The sequence below is a fragment of the Anabrus simplex genome, chromosome 4 (assembly GCF_040414725.1).
Source record: "Anabrus simplex isolate iqAnaSimp1 chromosome 4, ASM4041472v1, whole genome shotgun sequence".
NCBI lineage: Eukaryota > Metazoa > Arthropoda > Insecta > Orthoptera > Tettigoniidae > Anabrus > Anabrus simplex.
The window spans coordinates 124,324,669-124,345,862 of NC_090268.1; the positions used below are offsets into that span (position 1 = coordinate 124,324,669).

Here is a 21,194-nt window from a genome sequence, read left to right on the forward strand (position 1 = left end):
TGGTGTTAATGCCATCTTAACAGATGCTCCCATGCTTTTTAGGGATATTGAGAAATACCAACGTGAAGATCCGACGCTGGCTCCTATAATGGAAACCCTTTCTTCTGGGGAACATGCTGTCCCTTATGTTCTGAGGAATGGTGTTCTATGTTGCCCTTCGAGGCATGATAAGTTGATGAAAGTTGTTGTTCCAGCGGTTCTTGTACCTATGATCTTCAAGTATTATCATGAGACCCCATTAGGAGGGCATCTGGGTATCTTTAAAACTCGTGAAAAGATTCGTGAAATGTTCATCTGGAAAGGTATGGACGGTGAAATTCGGGAACTCGTAAAAGCTTGTAAATCTTGTTTGATCAGTAAACCCACCATGTCCACTAAAGTAGGCCTTTTGTCTTCTCATCAAGCGTCGCGCCCCATGGAACGCCTGTATATTGATTATGTGGGACCCTTCCTCCAGTCAAAGGGCAATGCCAACAAGTTCATCTTTGTGTGTGTAGATGGTTTTACAAGATTTTCCTGGTTATTTCCGACTAAGCTGGCTACCGCTCAGTCAACCATTACTTGCTTAAATTCTATTTTTGCTTCTTTTGGTCCGTGTCAATATATTGTATCTGATAATGCTAAGGCGTTCACATCAAATTTATTTCGTAAATTCTGTTTTGACTTGTCCATCTCTCATGTAACTACTTCTGCTTATTACCCTCAACCTTCTCTGGCTGAACGGGTTAACCGTAATCTCAGGTCCGCACTTATTGCCTATCATCATGAAGATCCTTCCAGGTGGGACACGTCCCTGCATTGGATAGCTTTTGCTTTGAATTCGGCGGTTCATGAATCTCACAAGTTTACTCCAGCTTCTTTGATGTTCAAGTTTGTTCCCAACTCGCCGCTCTCTAACCTCTGGTCTTTGAATGACATTCTACCCGAGACAATAGATCCGGATAACATTAAAGATCTTTGGAAGAAGGCTAAAGCCAATCTTAAAGTGTCTCATGAAAAGGTTAGGGAAAGGTATGATCGTGGACGGAGACCCACCACTTTGAAGGTAGGTGACCAGGTTATGGTCAAAAATTTTGTTCCCGCGGGCAAGCTTGCCCCCAGATTTCATGGACCTTGTATCATTCTCGATTTTCTTACGCCGGTTACCTTATTGCTAAGTAATCCAGCCACCGAGAGGATATTTAGAGTTCACCTGTCCCAGGTGAAACCGGTGTAATTTCTGTGTTAACTTGCTTCATATTATTTTGAAAGGATATGAAGGTTATATTTTTTTTTGAGTTTCACTTTTAAGGCATTCTGCCCCTTCTGTAATATTTTGGTTTTAGATGTAAGCCTTGTGTAAAACCTGCCCCGACCCGTTAAACTGCCATCCTGTTCCTGCCACGGCCATTACCACGCTCCCGTCTCCTGCTCCACCTTACACTGTGGCTTCATAATAGTAAATGCCATGGATATCTACACGCCGCTGGCCCCTCAACCTCTCCACAAGCCTGTACCCTCAAAGAAGATGATAGTCCATCACAATTCTGCCGCCTAGCTTTAATGTTTCAGCGCCCCCGCAGCCGCGCAGCGCTGTGCAGCGACTGGGGAGGGGGATGGGCCCCCTCCTCTCCAGCGAGGACGACATGTGCACGGCGAGCCGGAGCTCTCCTCCCGGCCAAGGCTGATGTGCGGCGCACGACCTGCTACATGCCCGCAGCCTGTATCTGTTCACCGCGGGCGCGGCGTACTTCAACACCTCTGCTCCCCTCATAGTGCGGGCGAGCGGTATCTCAGGGTACTTGAGGGGTCCGAGCGGCCTCCGTTGGACGCAAGCTGCAACGGCCGGTCTGGCCATCCGACTCAATCTACATCAACTACATGGACAGTCACCATAAGCAATAACTACTCTTGGGAATTCAACAACAATATTTGGTGGACATTGCTAAACTTTTCTTCACTTTTAAGCATTAAAGGTTTATCTTCAGAAATTCAAATTCTACAAACATAAAGACTTTCATTCACCTGCAACAACAACATTTTGAAACTGAATTAAGAAATCTTGTAAATGCTTCTGCTATCTATCTTCGTATCAACATCATTACTTGGACTTTGTTTCAAACTGTTCTTCTGTGTTACCCCTTGGAGGAACTTTTGGGGGGGGAGGTCTGTACCGGGCGGTACACCTCTACACCGTTTATTTAAAAGTTGCGCCAGTTGAAACTCCTCTTCTGGAGGAAGGTTGAACTTTATCTATTCTATTAATTCTCTACTTTCTCAGAAGATGTCACCACGTGGAAAATTTTGAGTTTTTGAACTGTGTCACTTTTGATGTGTTTTTGTTTCGCTTGAAGTAAGAAGTGTGAACTTTCTCTTCTAGAGGACACTACTGAAGATCAACAATAGTGCGACCTAGTGCGGAGTCAAAGAACTATTTTGTTGGAGAAATTTTTATTTCAAGAGTTTGTTCTTTGTTAAATTTCCTTCTGTCATTGTTTAAGTTGGCTGTATACCCCTCTTTTTCCCCTTAGTTTGGATCTAGCCAATCCCGAATTTCTTTAATTAATTTTCCACCAATAATGTGTTTCTTTTTCCTCTATGTAGGGGTTTCTTTTCCCTAGCCAATAAAGATTTTGTGGGAGGGTGTTTTCTTTCCCCTAACGCCTAGAATCTTCCGCGAGAGGATATAAACTGCTGATTTTGGGGTCTCCGGGCCACTTCTGTTCCATCTTTCAGTGTATTAAGTACATAGCAGGAGGCGGGAAGCGCCTCTTTCTTCTTCAGCCGTTCAACACCAGGTAATGGCCTATTAATAACTTCTTTTCTTGCTAGGTCGGCAGTTTAACACTCGCGGCGGGTTCGAAGCATTTCCATCATGTAACCTTTTCCTAAAATGTAATTACTCTTTTCATCTTTTTCTTGTAAAGCTACATATTGGGATAGAGAGTGCTAACCCTCTCGAGCTCCCACTCACATTTGTTTTGAGGTGAACTTATTTTCTCAAACTATTCTTCGTTTATGTAATGTAAAGTGTTCTTCTCTAAGTCACCTCTGTACCCCCTGCGGGTGGGGGACGCACATGTAGAATACACCCGCGGTATCCCCTGCCTGTCGTAAGAGGCGACAAAAAGGGGCGACCTTGGCGTGGACATGGATTGCGGTTTGGAATAATGTGATGGACCTCCTGTGGATGGGAGAGGCTGAATACATCCATAGGTAATCCCTGCCTGTCGTAGAAGGCGACTTAAAGGGTCATGTGGCCATGGTCCCCTCTTTATTTTTTATTATTTTTCCGAGGGTCAGATGTAGACCATTCAAAATTTGATGTGCGTGCTGCCCGGCGATGGAGCTCCTATGTGTGCGACTACGCTCGAAAGCCCGTGCCAGCAACCACCCAGGACGCAGCGGGTGGGAGTATCATGTACCCGGGCAGTGGTATCCGCCTGACAACGCAGGTCCCCGCACAGCCGAATGCCAGAAGGACATATTATTATTAATTATTTTTATTTATTTTTTCTATTGTTAGTGCTCTGTACACGCTATGGGGTACATGCTATTGCGGGTGACCGGAGGAAGGGAGTCCTAGTGCTCATTGCCTCGGTCATCCCGTATTAGGCATCGTTCAACATCGGACCCCGGGCAATACCTGCTACGACCAGGTGGGTATTGCCTTGGCTGCTTGGTTCGGCTACAGAGACCCCTGATCGGAGTGGGTGGCATTCGGGGAGGATGCTATCGGGCATGGCTTCCAAACGAAGTCGGCTCTCACAAGGTGGTCGCCCACCTAAGTCTTTAACTTTTGCTTCCCTGAGAGGTTCAACTCCCTGGGAACATGCGCAGCGTGAAGGAATGGGATCCAGCTTCCCTAGGTTTCTGGTCGCTACCAGAACCGATGGGCACGATTTTAAGCTGGTGAAGTCGATCCTGTTTAGTAGACACATCGAAGGCGTCTATGGCGAACTGGAGGAACTTAAGAAAATGCGCAACGGTAGTTTGCTTCTAAAGACTCGTACAGCACTGCAAGCTGATCAGTTGCTTAAGTGCGAGCACTTTGGCGAAATCCCCGTCAAAGTGGAGGAGCATAAGTCCTTGAACCTGGTTCGCGGAGTCATCTTTCACCGCGACCTTATTTTGAACACTGACGACGAGTTGATGGAAGACATGAAGAACCGTGGCGTGACACACGTCCGGCGCATTACGCGCAAGGTCAACGGTGAAGACGTTGCCACTGGTGCCTTCATTGTCTCTTTCAAGTTGTCAGTGTTACCAGAGAAAGTCAAGGTAACAACTTATCGTTGCGATGTGAGGCCGTACATCCCGCCTCCTATGCGATGCTATCAATGCCAGCGATTCGGACATATGGTATCTCGCTGTTCGAATCAGGCTGTATGTGGTACATGTGGACGAGTAGCTCACGGCGCGGAGGAGTGCACAACTCCATACAAGTGCACTAACTGCTCCGGTTTTCATTCTCCTCGGGATCGGAATTGTCCGACATACCTGAGTGAGAAGAAGATCCAGGAGATCAAGACCCTGGATGGTCTTTCCTACCAGGAAGCGCGCCGTAAGTTTCATTCTATGAATACACCTGCCCGTACACTCGACTATAGCTTGATAGCTCAGAGTCTTCCAGGTTCGTCATTTACGACCAAGACACCTGTCCAGACCGCTGCGCCCAAGGCGACTGTTGCTGCTCCCAGCAACGTCGCGAATAGTCAAAGCTCGAAGGGGGGGACCACCCCACCTTCGACCAACCAGAAGTCTGTGCCGGCTGGCAGTTCCCAGCCGGCACAGCAAGGGGGGAAGACTAAGTCTCCCCCCCCTAGGAGGTCGACGAAAGTCGTGCCCCAGCCGGCGGAGGCGGCATCGTCGACCAGGGCTGGGAAACCATCTCCCAGCCCGTCTAAACTCGAAAAAAAGAAGGGGAAGAAGAGCGCCCGTCCTGAGCGCTCTCGGACTTCCCCTGCGAAGGAGAAGTCATGCCCCCCATCTGGGGGATATGAGTCTGCGCCAGGAGGCACTCCTGCTCCAAAACCGGCGCGCTCTCCTCGTAGGGGACCCCCTCGCGCCCGAAAAGCGTCGAAGTTCTGGGCGACACCCCTGCCATCTTTCGATGACGGAATGGATGTCGCACTGTCCTCTACATCTACGGATGTAGAACTAGATAGTGTTTAGGCTTACGAGCATTTTTTCGCTCATAACCTAACACTCCTTTTATAGTCCACACTATGGCACTGTTACAGTGGAATTGTAACGGTTATGACAGGCATCTTGCTGAGTTACGTCAGCTTATTAGTGAGTACGCAGCGAGTATAGTCTGTCTTCAGGAGACCAATTTCAGACCTGGTCATCATACGGTCTTGAGGCATTTCAAACTATACTCGACAGAACGATACTATGCTCACCGGGCTTCCGGAGGCGTTGGCATTTTTGTACGTTCTGATAGCTACAGCGAAGAGGTTCCATTACGAACCCCTCTAGAGGCTGTAGCTGTTCGCGTCTCGCTGCCTGTCATAGCAACAGTGTGTAATGTTTATCTTCCACCCGGCCAGCATCTGAACATCAATGATGTCGCTGATCTTATAGATCAGCTTCCACCACCCTTCCTCTTATTGGGCGATTTTAACGCCCATCACCCCATATGGGGCTCTGAGACGCCTTGTCCCCGAGGAAGAGAGTTGGAAACACTTATAACAGATCTGGATTTATGTATTTTGAACACAGGGGAACCAACTCACTTTAGTGTACGTTACGGCACATACTCTCGCATAGACGTAAGTCTATGCAGCCGAACGTTGGTTCCACTGTTTCGGTGGAATGCACACGATGATCTCTGTGACAGTGACCATTTTCCCATTATTCTTACTTTGTTGAAACATAAACCCGTCGAGGCTCCCCCTCGATGGATTCTTAAACATGCTGATTGGCCAAAGTACACATCACTAGCTGTCTTTCACGATGATGTCAGGCGGACCGTCGGCGAGGAAATAACTTACGTCACCCAAGTTATTCTTGCTGCTGCTGAGGAGTCCATTCCGTTTTTCTCGGGGGCTCCTCGCCGAAAACTCGTTCCTTGGTGGAACGATGAAATAGCAGCAGCCATCAAAGAACGCCGTCGCGCTCATAAACGTTACCGTCGACAGCCTACTGTGGCCAACTTGGTAACATTTAAGAAACTCCGCGCTAAGGCGCGAGTTCTTATTCGACAAAGTAAGAAGGCTTCATGGGAGAGATATGTGTCGTCCATGACGTCACATACTCCATCATCTCAAGTGTGGACGAAACTTCGACGAATTTCGGGTATTCAAGGATCATCTGCTGTACCGGGAATTTCCATTGCAGGCAGTGTCGCCACTGATCCCCTCGCGATTGCTAATCATCTCGCTAGTCATTTCGCGGATGTCTCTGGCTCCGGGAATTACAATCCTGATTTCCTCCCTCTGAAGCGTGAGGCAGAACGTCATCACCTTAGTTTTGCCACCCATGATTCAGAGGACTACAACGTGCCCTTTACGGAGTGGGAACTCCGCAGCGCCTTAGCGCTTTGCAAGGACACGTCTCCTGGACCGGACAACATCCATAACCAGATGTTGAAACACCTTAGTGATGATAGTTTACTATATCTCCTTCGTGTGTTCAACCGAATCTGGACAGAGGGTGATTTTCCGTCTCAGTGGCGAGAGGGCATAGTCATCCCTGTCCTCAAGCCTGACAAAGATCCTAAGTATGCAGGAAGTTACAGACCGATTTGTCTTACAAATTGCCTGTGTAAGCTATTTGAGAGGATGGTAAATCGCAGACTCGTGTGGTGTCTGGAGAAACAAGGACTTTTGTCCGAGTACCAATGTGGATTTCGAGCCGCTCGATCCACTACAGACCACTTGGTACGCCTGGAGAGCTCTATCCAGGATGCGTTTCTCCGCAAACAGCACTTGGTAGCTGTCTTCTTTGACTTGGAGAAGGCCTACGACACCACCTGGCGATATGGCATCCTTTCAGTCCTGCATCAATGGAGATTCCGGGGTAACTTGCCGGTATTTATTGCGAATTTTTTGTCCCTCCGTCTATTCCGTGTCCGAGTAGGGAGGACATATTCGCAATACCACGTTCAAGAAAACGGAGTCCCACAGGGATCGGTTCTTAGTGTCACTCTGTTCGCGATTGCCATAAACGGTATTGTCGCTGCTGCTGGTCCAGCCGTAATACCGTCCCTATATGTGGATGATTTTGCTCTGCACTATAGCTCGTGCAGTATGGCAGTCGCAGAGCGACAGTTACAGCAAGCTATTAGGAGGGTGGAGAAGTGGACCTTAGAACATGGCTTTCGGTTTTCTGCCGCAAAGACCTCCGTTGTCCACTTTTGTCGTCAACGTACTCTTCACCCTCATCCTGAGCTTTATCTAGGAAATGTCGTTCTTCCAGTTGTTGACACCTACCGATTTCTTGGGCTCCTTTTTGACAGTAAATTATCGTGGGAGCCACACGTGCGGGAGCTAAAAGTGCAATGCACCAAGAGGCTTAACCTCTTGAAGTTTCTTAGCAGCACTAATTGGGGGGCTGACCGCGTGGTGCTCCTGCGATTCTATCGGGCACACATTTTATCCCGGTTAGACTACGGCAGTGCAGCATATGGCTCCGCAAGACCAAGCGTTCTTGCGAAGCTGAACAGTATCCACCACAGCGGGGTTAGGTTGGCGACGGGAGCTTTTCGTACTAGCCCCATCGCTAGCCTGCTCGCTGAGTCTGGTGTGCTGCCTCTACACCTGAGGCGCCAGCAACTACTACTTACATATGCTGCAAATTTGCGACAGATGCCACTTCATCCGAGCTATCCCTGCGTGTTCAACAATGGCAACCGCTTGTTGTACGTTGCTCATCCACGTGCGACGCGGCCGGTTGGGATACGCTTGGATAGCAGTTATGAATTGTTTGACGTACCTTCGATTCCTTGCCTTGTCAGACAACCAAGTGGGGTACCTCCGTGGGTTGTGCGACGACCTGAAATCATCCTGGACTTGCACACTGGCCCGAAAGGAGACACGGACCCTTCGATTTATCGGAGGATCTACCTGTCCGTTCTTGGCCGCTATCCAGGTTCAGTCGTCGTTTACACGGATGGTTCACGGACAGATACGAAGGTGGGCTGTGCGTTCGTTGTCGACAATGATCGGTTTCTTTTTGCTCTCCCGGATACCTGTAGTGTGTACACGGCAGAGCTCTATGCTATCTGTGAGGCTCTGCGGTACGCATTAGACAATGAGCGCCGACACTTTCTTGTGTGTACTGACTCCTTGAGTTCGCTTCAGTCTATCGATACCTGTTTCCCTCGACACCCTCTGGTGCAGCGGATCCAAGACCTGCTGGCCGGGTGTTCGGATGCCGGCACCAGAATTACGTTTGTGTGGCTCCCCAGCCACATGGGCATAGAGGGAAACGAGTTAGCAGATCAGGCTGCCAAGGAGGCAGTTACACTGCCCCCGTTGCCTTTCAAGGTTCCAGCAAGTGATATTCGCTCTCAGCTGAGACATCTGGTTATGTCTCATTGGGAGATGGAGTGGCAGGCCATCCCACTTCCCAATAAGCTGAGAGCGATAAAAGGAACAACGAAGGTATGGAGGACTTCCCTGCGGGCTTCGCGGAGGGAAGCCGTGGTATTATGTCGCCTTCGGATCGGCCACGGTATCTTGACGCACTCCCATCTACTGAAAGGAGAACCCCCTCCGGTGTGTACCTGCGGCGACCATCTTACCGTGGTACACGTCCTTACGGAGTGCGTGGACCTGGTCGATCTGCGCCGTAGTATTAACCTTCCGAGTACTATCTCCCTTATCTTGCGCGATGACGAGCAGTCAGCAGACCTCGTCATCCGCTTTATGAGGGATAGCGGTCTGTTTTATCGTGTGTGATGTTGTCCTTTGTCCTAGTGTTGTTTATGTCAGTTGCGCTTTTATTTCATTGACTTCATTTTATTTTGTGTTGCGCATTTTAATGTGTTATTTGAACGTCTAACGTAAATTATGTGTTAATATCTGTATTACTGGGCAATGCCTTATTCCTTCAATTTCCTGTCCTTTCTCTTATTTTAATAGAACATAAGGCATTGCGTATTAGATCCACTGACTGTTTTAATCTCACCCTCATTTTTCTTCATCACCATTCTTTTTTAACTCTAGTCAGTGGATACTTTTTAAAATTTTAACTTCATGTCTCATGTCATTCATTTCGTTCCATTAGGGGCCGATGACCTTCGATGTTAGGCCCCTTAAAACAACAAGCATCATCATCATCAAGTCACCTCTGTAGTATGGGATTAGCCCTTGCGTTAGTGGCCCAGAGCCAGATTAGGTTTTAAAAACAAGGTGTATTAGGAGTGCAAGTTCGCCTCCTCTCAAATTGTTATTTTAGAGGTCATGTAATCAACCTTCTTTTCATGTAATAGACCTCCGTAGTTTGGGTATTTTACCCCTGTAAATACGTCCTTAGAGGACAGCTTGAAGGTAGAGTTTGGTGTGGCCTTGTGATAGGCTTACAATTTTGAGAGCGGATCGCGCTTTGAAATTTGTTTCTGTATGCCTCGTGCAGGCTTTATGTGTAATGTTTGGAGCCAGTGCTCCTGGGAATGAATGGGGTTTTCTGCCCCTTGGCTAAAATTTTTTTTGGAGTAAGGCGGGGCTGATTGCCCAAGAGTTATGAAGTAAGGGCACTGAGCCCGAACCCAGTAATATTGTACCTACATTTTTGCTACTCTGTACCTGTTATGATTGTTATCTCTTGTTTTTGAAAAGAAAATATAACCTAGTTAAATTTTAAATTAATTTTACCTTGCACGTTAATTTCGTAGCTTGAAACCCATTCACACCCGCACCTTCTTTCACCTCTACCTACCACGGATATATCCGTAACACTAAGATTCATTAAACTAATAAATAGTATAACCTAATAGCCTACCTACTTACTTGCTACTTCAGAATTAGGTTGTGACTACCTTTTTAACACTGCAAATAAATCCATCTATTATTTAAACCTCCCTGTAAGAAGAGGACAGTGAATGCAAATGGGTATTATTTTCAAATGAGCTGAGCTCGAGAGTCCATTATAGCATACGATTCTTTCAGTGTAGCATGGCTCACTGTATGTCTCGTTGCAGTGAGCCGATAAGGAGCCGTGTGTATCTTGTGTCTCACTGAGCCGCGCTCGTTCACGATTCTTTCGATGTGCGATGGCTCACTGTATGTCTCGCTGCAGCGGAAGCTCGGCTCTCCGCGTGTCCAGTGAGCCGATAAGGAGCCGTGTGTATCATGTGTCTCACTGAGCCGCGCTCGTTCACGATTCTTTCGATGTGCCATGATTCACTGATTCACTGTCTCGCTGCAGCGGAAGCTCGGCTCCCCGTCAACGTCCAGTGAGTGCGCCACTCAGCACTGTCTTCTGGGAGTAAGCTGAATCATGTGCCGTGAGCTCGCCGTTCCTGTGAATCGATTCACTCGGACACTTGAATGAATCGATACACTGCTTCGAATCATACATTCAGTAGCCAACACTAGCACACAGGAGCACCGTGCGGTCGGCTTTTGCAGTACCTGTGATTAGTACCACCATATGAGCAGGACCATGGGATGATAGCTACCATGGTTCTGCCTTGCTTATGATTAGTACCCACTATATGAGGAACACCACGGGATAGGGAGAGGTCCCTGTGGTTAGTACTCTTATGTGATGAACACCATAGGTTTGCGTTGCCTGTAAATGGCGCCGCAAAGTGAGAAAAACATAGGTCTGTATTATATGTCGATTTTCATATGCTCTGAGTAGTACAATAATGTGTGGAATGCCGCAAGTCTCTGCTACTTTTGATTAGTACTGCAACAGAACAAATACCATGGTTCTACTTTGCTAGCGATCAGTACCGTTATGAGGGGCAGATAACTTCGATTTAGGACCCCCTTTTGACTGCACGCATAATCGATTCAGTGTTATGCTATAGCAGTAGTCCCTTGGTCAGTAATACTATTTTGTCACGTCAGTTTATGTGAATGTGAGACATTGCGGGTCGCATCCACTGAGTGTTTTAAATTCACGTCCATCCATTCATTCTTCGTTTCCACGCTTTTGAATTCTGGTCAGTGGAGAATTTTAGACTTTTAATACTGAGATATGTTCCTGAATTGCTGACTAAATTTACAAACATATAAACTGCATTTGACTTGAAAAATCTGAATATCTGCATTTAAAATGGAAATTATAAAATTAACATTCATTAAATAAAATACACACTCGTCGAACCTTGTACTCACACTTACTTGTTACCTGCTTACTTACACATACGTTATTTGAAGGGCGCCAGCTGTCACTCAGTACAGCAATAATAGAATGAGACTCTTGACTATCTCTAGGGTGTGGGGTAATAAGCTTACTTTTGACAACATACCATATAAGTTCTGGGAAAAGGAGATTGGCGTTCGGTTTCCCCATTAATTTTGAGGTTAAGATATTTTACTGTCAATGAAATGAAACTATGAATTCGTTTGATAGAACAATATATATATTCTTTAAATAATATATCCAAAAATAGTGAGTCTTGTTGCGATAAAACAGATGAGAATATGAAATTATGACATTGCAACTGAAAGAAACTAGGCATGAATTTGAATTCTTCTTGACCGGACATTTAACAATTTATACGAAATATTTCCCTCACTGATTCACTTGACTGTACCTTCAACACTTTGAGTGTAATTACGACGTAATCCATTGCTCTGGTGTTTACTGTAGATGTGTCACGCCTAACGTGGTGATACATCCTTGCGACTGCTTCTTCTCCATATCATCTGACTTCTTTGTAAGTCAATATGGTATGACCTCTTGGCAGGTCCAGGGTTGCCCTCTCTGACTCCTTGGTAAGCCTTGCGTCCGCGTCTTCCACTAAGTGATGGACCAACCATTTGGTCTCACTCTCTCAATGACCAATAATGGCTCACTGAGTCTTCACCATCTCTCGTTCACACTGGTTGGCTGACCACCTAAGGCCTCTTGATCTAGTAGACTACTTCACTGTACTGCATCCGTATAAGTAATGACTGACGCTACAATGTGCACCCACCTTATATAGACTTTGGTTGACACAGCTACGTAATCTCCAAAAATAACAATGACATACTCCCACCTACGCGACAGATATTACATACAGTGGTGAAATAGCCCCGCGGCGATTGAGTCGATGCGCGCATATCTAAATAAATACGATGACATAGCCAAGGCGCGGCGATGACTTGGCAGAATCTCCACTGGTCTAGCAATATAACAACGTCACTTCCAATCTCTGATATATACAACAATTCTCACTGTACAGGTATTGAGTGTTATACTACACATACGTATATATGTATACATCTAGGTGCAATCTTGCAAGCAACAGGCAATTGCAAAATTGAATAAAACGGATAATTACAATAATAGTACAATATCACAGATAACATAATAATAATACTGACATAATAATAATAATAATAATAATAATAATAATAATAATAATAATAATAATAAAATACAGATAAAATCATACAATAATAAAAATACAGATATCATCTTGTAACGGGATTTGAACCGTTACAATACGTCATTCCATTTCGTCTCATTTCGTACCATTAGGGGCCGATGACCTAGATGTTAGGCCCCTTTAAACAACAATCATCAATAATCATCATCATCATTAATAAATGGAGGAACGCACCCCACTGAAAAGGGGCGCAACTAGACCTTAATAAAGTTCAGAAGCGGATTCCCGTTCCTTAAACCCGCTGCCTTCTGAACTTTATTGAGGCCTCTGCTGACGCTGATGTGGTTGATAGTGTGATGCAGTGTGTGTATATGAAGAGAAGTGTATAAAGACAATCACTCAGTCATCAAGCACCTGGAGAGCAGACGCTACAAGGTTTTGTGTTTTACTTCATAATGTTCTTCCGTTGTGATCAAAGTAAGTACGCTTTCGAAGGCGAAATTCTAACTCCGTTGAATCTCCTTAGAATGAAAGCAAGTTTGAAAGCATGTAAAGGAATATTTTTAATTCGTTACGGTCATGTATGGACTACGTTTACACAATCCACCAGATCTTCTATCTCTCAAACTTAGTCCCTTTTCGTTGCACTCCTTCCAGATGTTCTTAAGTCTTTGACTTTTCCTTTGACGCTCTCCAACCGAGAAGTTGCATGACTTAATGAATTTCTCCGATGCATCCCTCCTTCCTGAAATTTTCTTCGCAAATGTTGATTTTCCCCGTATATCTCCCTCACGGATCCCCACTTCCTCCAGGTCCTTGTGCACCTCCTTAAGCATAAAGGTCGTGCATTCAATTTTTCTTGTAGACTAAGTATTCTGTGATAATTATTATTATTATTATTATTATTATGCTAGGGGCTTTACGTCGCACCGACACAGATAGGTCTTATGGCGACGATGGGATAGGAAAGGCCTAGGAGTTGGAAGGAAGCGGCCGTGGCCTTAATTAAGGTACAGCCCCAGCATTTGCCTGGTGTAAAAATAGGAAACCACGGAAAACCATTTTCAGGGCTGCCGATAATGGGATTCGAACGTACTATCTCCCGGATGCAAGCTCACAGCCGCGCGCCTCTACGCGCACGGCCAACTCGCCCGGTATTATTATTATTATTATTATTATTATTATTATTATTATTATTATTATTATTATTATTATTATTACATGTAACAAGCTTTAACAGCTTCATTTCTAATAATAATAATTTCGTATTGACTATATATCAAATAGTGAATATTAGAGATAAATTTTATAAACAAGAGGTCCGCCTATTCGATACAATTTATAATTTATTATATTTAGTACATGTTTCGTCCCCTAAGGGACATCAGAGATGCCTTACCATACATCAATGTTTTCAATGTTTCTTGCCAATTTTAATAACATCTATTTTGTATTTTGATATATTAATATAAATTTATTATAGCTGATGATGTCCCTTAAGGGACGACACATGTACTAAATATAATAAATTATAAATTGTATTGAATACGCGCACCTCTTGTTCATAATATTCAAGTTTATCTTAAATGTTCCCAATTTCATTACATATTATTACAATAATATATGTATTATGATGTGGCGTCCTTTAGGCTGCTTAAGACTCAATTTCGACGTTCCAATTCTACTGTACTAGGTGTCAGAGAAACGAGTTTTTGTAGGTTTTTCCTTTTGCTAAATTTTAATTAATTTTGTCGCGTAAATGCAAAATGTATCACCAGAGATCTTTTAATAACAAGGAATGCCAAATGGATATTTTTCTGCCTTTCAAAAATCCGGCTAATTGTTTCGGACTTGATATCACGACCTCTGGATCAGAAGACCGACATTTTACCCCTAATCCATACAGGGAGCTCGTTTTCTCTCGTGATTAGTGTTAAAACTCTCCATTTGTCTTCCTCTTAAAACAATAATCATCAACACTACTAAATTTTATGAAACTCTTTTATTTTGGATGTTTTATCACGGACATTTTCCTCCCAAACACTGAAATGGAGGAGGAATTATAGTTTTGAAACGAAGCGAAGTTATTTTCACTTGAAATACAGGAGTGTTTTTCAGGAGGGAAGTTGCGACAAGCTGTCTTGCTGACAAGAGTGATATTAATGGTCTGTGGGTGAGCGTTTGAACCGAGGGTGGCAGACAATACGTGAGAGATCGACAGAGCTCGCTAACAAGGCACCGGCGCTGAATGCTGAAATGGAGGAGGCTAGAGAAGAATGATGAGGATAAGAGAGCGGATGCAGGGCAGTACAACGAATAGAAGTGTAAGATAGTGTGACTGAATGGCATGTTGAATTAATGACGTTCAATTTACTTGAGTTTTGAAAACCTGGTCAGCAGAAAGGGTTCATTTTTTCATTTGTTATTTGCTTTACGTCGCACCGACACAGATAGGTCTTTTGGCGACGATGGGATACGAAAGGCCTAGGAATTGGAAGGAAGCGGCCATGGCCTTAATTAAGGTACAGCCACAGAATTTGCCTGGTGTGAAAATGGGAAACCACGGAAAATCATTTTTAGGGCTGCCGACAGTGGGGCTCGAACCCACTATCTCCCGATTACTGGATACTGGCCGCACTTAAGCGGCTGCAGCTATCGAGCTCGTTAAGCGTTCCTTAGCGTTTATGAACTGTCTCTGGTAGCTGGGTGGGTGGCCGAGAATGGGATACGAACTCACTTATGGAAATGCGTTGCTTGAAATTGAGTTTATAATGGCTTAATTTATACACTGTATTTGTAGCAGAGCTGGGATTCCAACGAAGATTAATCGAGCGGGAAGTTCAATAATTTGGAGGTTTTGTGAAATTAGGTGTACGTACAAACATAGCATAGCAAAGCACATTATATACATACATACATACATACATACATACATACATACATACATACTGTGCCCTTTCAAGCTACTCGCCTTATGGGTGCAATACATACATAAATACATACATAGAGTGTTGGCTTCCGGATCCCAGGATAGCGGGTTCAAACCCGGCAGGGGTAGTCGCATTTTTGAAGTTGTTGTGACACGTCATATCGTACGCTGTCGGCATGTCAAAGATCTCTTGTGACACATTTGACTTTAAGCCAACAAAAATCATTAAAACTCAGCCATACGAGTCCAAGGGAGACTCGGTTTACTGTGTCCTCTATCAGGCGTAGAGTAAAACGCAACGTCAAAATTGATGAACAGACAGATGACGTCAAATTAAAATGTCTGCGAAAGGTATCTGAGGCCTTATGATTATTATTATTATTATTATTATTATTATTATTATTATTATTATTATTATTATTATTATTATTATTATTATTATTATTATTATCCTATCGGTATCTTTATAATCTCCTAAATGCTTACTTCACAGTATCTCTCTTCAAGCTCCGAAATATGTGACTGCAAATTTCACCAGTAACTGCTTACTCAAGGGAACTGGATCTCTTCTTCCCAGCCAGTGCATTTCAGTACGTAATCAATTACTGAGCGACACGAGTCATTGAGCTGTAAGCTTGCCTTTGGGAAATGACGGGTTCATGGTTTTTCATTTTTATACCCAACCAATGCCATGGCCACTTCCTTCGCATTCCTAGTGCCATGTGGTCAGCCTCACCGGGTCTGCTGCCTCTCGTATCAGACAGCCCTTTAGTTTGAATGAACATCGTTCCAGCCTTCATTACCCCTTGTGCGTGGGGGACGCAGATGAAGGATACACTTACGGTATCCGCATCTGTCGTAAGAGGCGACTAAAAGGGGTGAGCAAGGGATGATTGAATTAGAACCATGAAATTACTTATGATTAGTAACATCACGCGGGGAACACCATAGGTCGCCTTTACTTGCGAGTAGTACCACTATGTTAGGTACACAATTGGTTTGTGATTAGGAGCAGCAGAGAGTGGGTTCACTGTGGGTTTACATTACCTATGATTAGTATCACTATATGCGGAACTTCACGGGCGTATGTTACCTCTGATTAGTGCCATTATATGAGAAACACCACGGGTCTGGGCGTTTCCTGCGATTAGTACCACTATATGAGCGACACAGTGGGTCTGTGTTGCCTGTGATTGGTATCCACAATGTGAGGAACATCACGGGAATACCGGCGCCCGTGATTAGTACACTTAAGTGAGGAACACCATGGGTTTGCGTTGCCTGTGATTGGCGCTGTAATGTGAAAAAACACCATGGGTCTGCGTTACCTGTGCGATGTACAATACTTGTGAGTAGTACCATAATGTGTGGAACACCGTGAGTCTGCGCTACTTTTGATTAGTACCGCAACATACAAATACCATGCTTCTACTTTACTAGTGATAAGTACCATTACGAGGGGCCGTTTGCCTGGATTTTGGACCTCTGTAGACAACAAGTATAATCGATTCAGGATTGTGTTATGTTTCAAGATAATTTCTGGGTAGGTGGGGCATGGCGAGTGGGATCCACTGATTGTTTTTATAAGCATAATCACTGTTCATCGTCTTTTTTCATTCTAGTCAGCGGATCGATTTTGGAATTATTTTTAACCTTCAGTATACTGAATTGGATCTGCTGATTATTTCAAATTCATATTCATCCATTCATTCTTCATCATCGCGTTTTGAATTCTTTTCAGTTGATGAATTTTGAACTTTTAAATTGTAATTACATTTCGCCTCATTTCGTGCCATTAGGGGCCGATGACCTAGATGTTAGGCCCCTTTAAACAAACATCATCATCACGAGCCTTCATTCAAGAACTTAAATCCCTGGACTGGTCAGGAATCGAACCTGGGGTCTCCCAGTAAGAGGCAAGTACGCTACTTATACACCATGGAGCTGGCTTATATGCGTTAGTGTGATGTTATACCATTAAAAGAACAGGAACAACACGAACAACGGAGGCTTGCTTGTATCTTATCATACCCTACACATTGCATCTCTGTTAAAACTCCTAGTTAGTAGACAGCAATTTTTTTTACACATGTCCTCTTCAGCAACTGCTTACTCAGGAACTAATTCCATTATCATTTCACTACGACTGTTACTATCGCAAATCATTTCATTTTCATTTTCAAATAGCTTAGAATAATTACTCAGTGGTCTTGATTTTCTTCTTTCGCAGTGATCCATACTCCTGTTGCCCATCGACCAAATTAAAAATTTTACGACTTTACGGATCAGTTTTGGAATTATATTTATCTTTCAGTATATTCTTTTGAATACCGAGCTCGATGGCTGCAGTCGATTAAGTGCGGCCAGTATCCAGTATTCGGGAGATAGTAGGTTCGAACCCCACTGTCGGCAGCCCTGAAAATTGTTTTCCGTGGTTTCCCATTTTCACACCAGGCAAATGCTGGGGCTGTACCTTAATTAAGGCCACGGCCGCTTTCTTTCCACTGCTAGGCTTTTCCTGTCCCATCGTCGCCATAAGACCTATCTGTGTCGGTGCGATGTAAAACAACTAGCAAAAATAATATATATATATATATATTCTTTTGAATCTTCTGATTATTTTAAATTCATATTCATCCATTCACTCTTTATCATCACGTTCTGAATTCTTTTCAGAGAATGAATTTTGAACTTTTAAATTGTCATAACGTTTCGCCTCATTTCGTACCATTAGGGGCCGTTGACCTAGATGTTAGGCACCGTTAAACAACAAGCATCATCATCAAATTAAAATAGCCTATATACGGTATGTTTATTTTACTACTACTACTACTACTACTACTACTACTACTTTTTTACAATTTGTTTTACGTCGCACCGACACAGATATGTCTTATGGCGACGATGGGACAGGGAAGGGATAGGAGTGGGAAGGAAGCGGCCGTGGCCTTAGTTGAGGTACAGCCCCATCATTTGCCTGGAGTGAAATTGGGAAACCACGGAAGACCATCTTCAGGGCTGTCGTAAGTGGGCTTCGAACCCACTATCCTCCGGGTGCAAGCTCAAAGCACGGCCAACTCACTTGGTACTACTACTATTAATAATAATAATAATAATAATAATAATAATAATAATAATAATAATAATAATAGAGGAATACCAGTAAGTTGATAATATCTTCCTCACTGCAGAGTGGTTCGTAACCAAGAAAAATATATTTTGGTCACAGCCCTCCAGGAGCATCCAGTGATCTAATGCCGAAACTACTTAATACATGTTGTTGACAGTTGGGTACAGTTTTACACAAATTTCCATAAGATTCCTGCAAATACGACCTAGCGGAAGTTTACCTACTTTCTCGTTAGTTTTTTTTTTTTTTTTTTTTTTTTTCATGGGATTGCCCCAACTTCTGCGTAACTTAGCCGATGTCTTCCCTCAAAACGTGAGGATACGTATAGTCCTGGGGATGAGTACCCCTACACCTTTGGGGTCAGAAACAGAGAAACAAGTAACATTTAATCACGGCCTATACTTTCATTGCCAGTCACCCTTTAACAACAATCACAATCGTTATTCTCAGCACGTGGACTCGCTCAACGACTCCCCTGACAATACGATAGAGCAACACTTCGAACTGTGCTGTGCAGCGGATTGCATACACTGAACTTAACACCGCAAAAAATGCTTAGGATCATCTCCTTCACGACACCGATGTTAAATGTTTATGTTTATATTTCATCACTAAAGTAACCCATTACCCCCTTCCTTCCAGGATTCTCAGTCTATCATTGAGCAACAATGAAGAAAATCGCAGTGTTTCAGAAAAATGAACATGCCGGACTAGTTATTTAACAGAATCAAATTAAATGTTTAATACTGCAAGAAAAATATGTTCGCACGCCAACTGCTTACTCTTTCTGGAGAACGATGGTATATATAGAATGAGAAAACAGTACTTTCGGCTGTTAGAACGGTTCTAAGTACACCTAAATCCGATTTTTCTATACTGAGAAACCTATTTTTAGGCAGTGATGATTACAGTCTATCCAAGGATTTACTATATTAAGAGTTTGTTATGATCGGGTGGCGCGTTTCTATTTACGGAGCTTTAAAATCGAAGTTTCTTCGTAGAAGGTCAAAAGTAGGATTTTTCACAAATAGCTGTAGCATGGATTTTGCCAAAGAATAGCAAAGATTTCACAAGAAAATAGTGTATACTTACCCTAAATGTAGACAGAATGCAGATATACCTTGATGTAACTAGTTTTGAGATTTATCCACGCGCTCATTTTTCTTTTATCGGCGTTTAAACTCGAGAATCCAAACTGTTGAATCCCAGAATAGTCACCTCTTCCCCCCACCATAGACAGTTTATTGATGCGCGCACACTGGTGCAGGTCCAGGTAGGTTTCATTTGATCCCACCTCGTATCAAAGTGTGCAAACTTCCAGACCTGGTAGCTTGGAATAATGAAATGGAGGAAGATATACATCGGGCATTAAGCCGGCAAAGAGAAGTTGAAACACAACAGTGTGGGTGTATTTGTTCCCATAGTTCTATTTGAATTTAATAAATTATAAAAATGTATATATGTACTCACGTTCCATTTTGATGCACCAAGCGACCTGTATCCACGGCGACGCTATGTCTTTGCGGCTTGTTGTCCTTTCTCTTGTAGCCTGCAACACACGATAGAAAAAAAAAATGATTTATCATCTGATATACGTGCACTAGCTCTGATGTTACATAACATACTTTCGGAATGCTTTATACAGTAAACTTTCGCGAAAACACAATTCTGCGTAAAATGCTCCTTTTCTTCGGTACCTTGAGCTCTGCCGTAAGAAGTTGTACAAACATCTCGCTTAGTACACAATAAATGAGCGTGTTTATTACACAGTTCACGTCAGATAAATGCACGATTAACGTGATTTGTGTAAGAGTGTGTACTTTAAAGAACTACCATGAACGAGAGCTTGTTCAGTCGTGTCATCAAATTTTTGAGTCCCTGATTCAGACGTATGATTCGTGTCATACTTCGACGTTACAATATCAAGGAAACATAGAAGTAACACAATCCAGATACTCATTTTGTTGAGAAATAATGGTGCTGAAAACCTGTCCATAATTTCCCTTGTGGGCCCATGAGTTCCTTGTTAGTCTCCCAACAGTCAATGTCCTGAGAAAGTTATGTTTTATGCAGGATAAACATTAATTTTAGATTATAAATAAATTTATAATAATAATAATAATAATAATAATAATAATAATAATAATAATAATAATAATAATACCGCCTCTGTGGTGTAGTGATTAGCTTGATTAGCTGTCACCCCCGCAGGCCCGGGTTCAATTCCAGGCTCTAACACGAAATTTGAAAAGTGGCATGAGGGCCGGAACGAGGTCCACTCAGCCTCAGGAGGTCAACTGAGTATAGGTGGGTTCCATTCCCACCTCAGAAATCCTGGAAGTGGTTTTCCGTGGTTTCCCAGTTCTCCTTTATGCAAATGCCTTAAGGCCACGGCCACGTGCTTTCCTCTTCCTAGTCTTCCTTTCTATCTTCCCATACCCCTACAAGGCCCCTGTTTAGATAGCAGGTGAGGCCATCTGGGCGAGGTACTAGTCCTCCTCCCCATTTTATCTCCGACCCAAAGTCTCACGCTCCAGTTCACTGCCTTTGAGGCGGTAGAGCTGGGATCCCTCGCTGAGTCCGAGGAAGAAACCAACCCTGAAGGGTATCAGATAAAGAAAGATAATAATAATAATAATAATAATAATAATAATAATAAT

At 43.6% G+C, this 21,194-nt stretch overlaps 1 protein-coding gene across 2 annotated transcripts in view; it reads right to left on the reverse strand.

The window, feature by feature from the left end:
* The window catches only part of LOC136871691 (breast cancer anti-estrogen resistance protein 3 homolog), an 877,056-nt gene that overhangs the window by 275,534 nt on the left and 580,328 nt on the right, over nt 1-21,194 (reverse strand). For both annotated transcript variants that reach the window (XM_067145201.2, XM_067145202.2), the window contains exon 4: nt 20,005-20,083. In XM_067145201.2, coding sequence (XP_067001302.1) covers nt 20,005-20,083 — 79 coding nt within the window. The remainder of the gene's footprint in view (nt 1-20,004; nt 20,084-21,194) is intronic.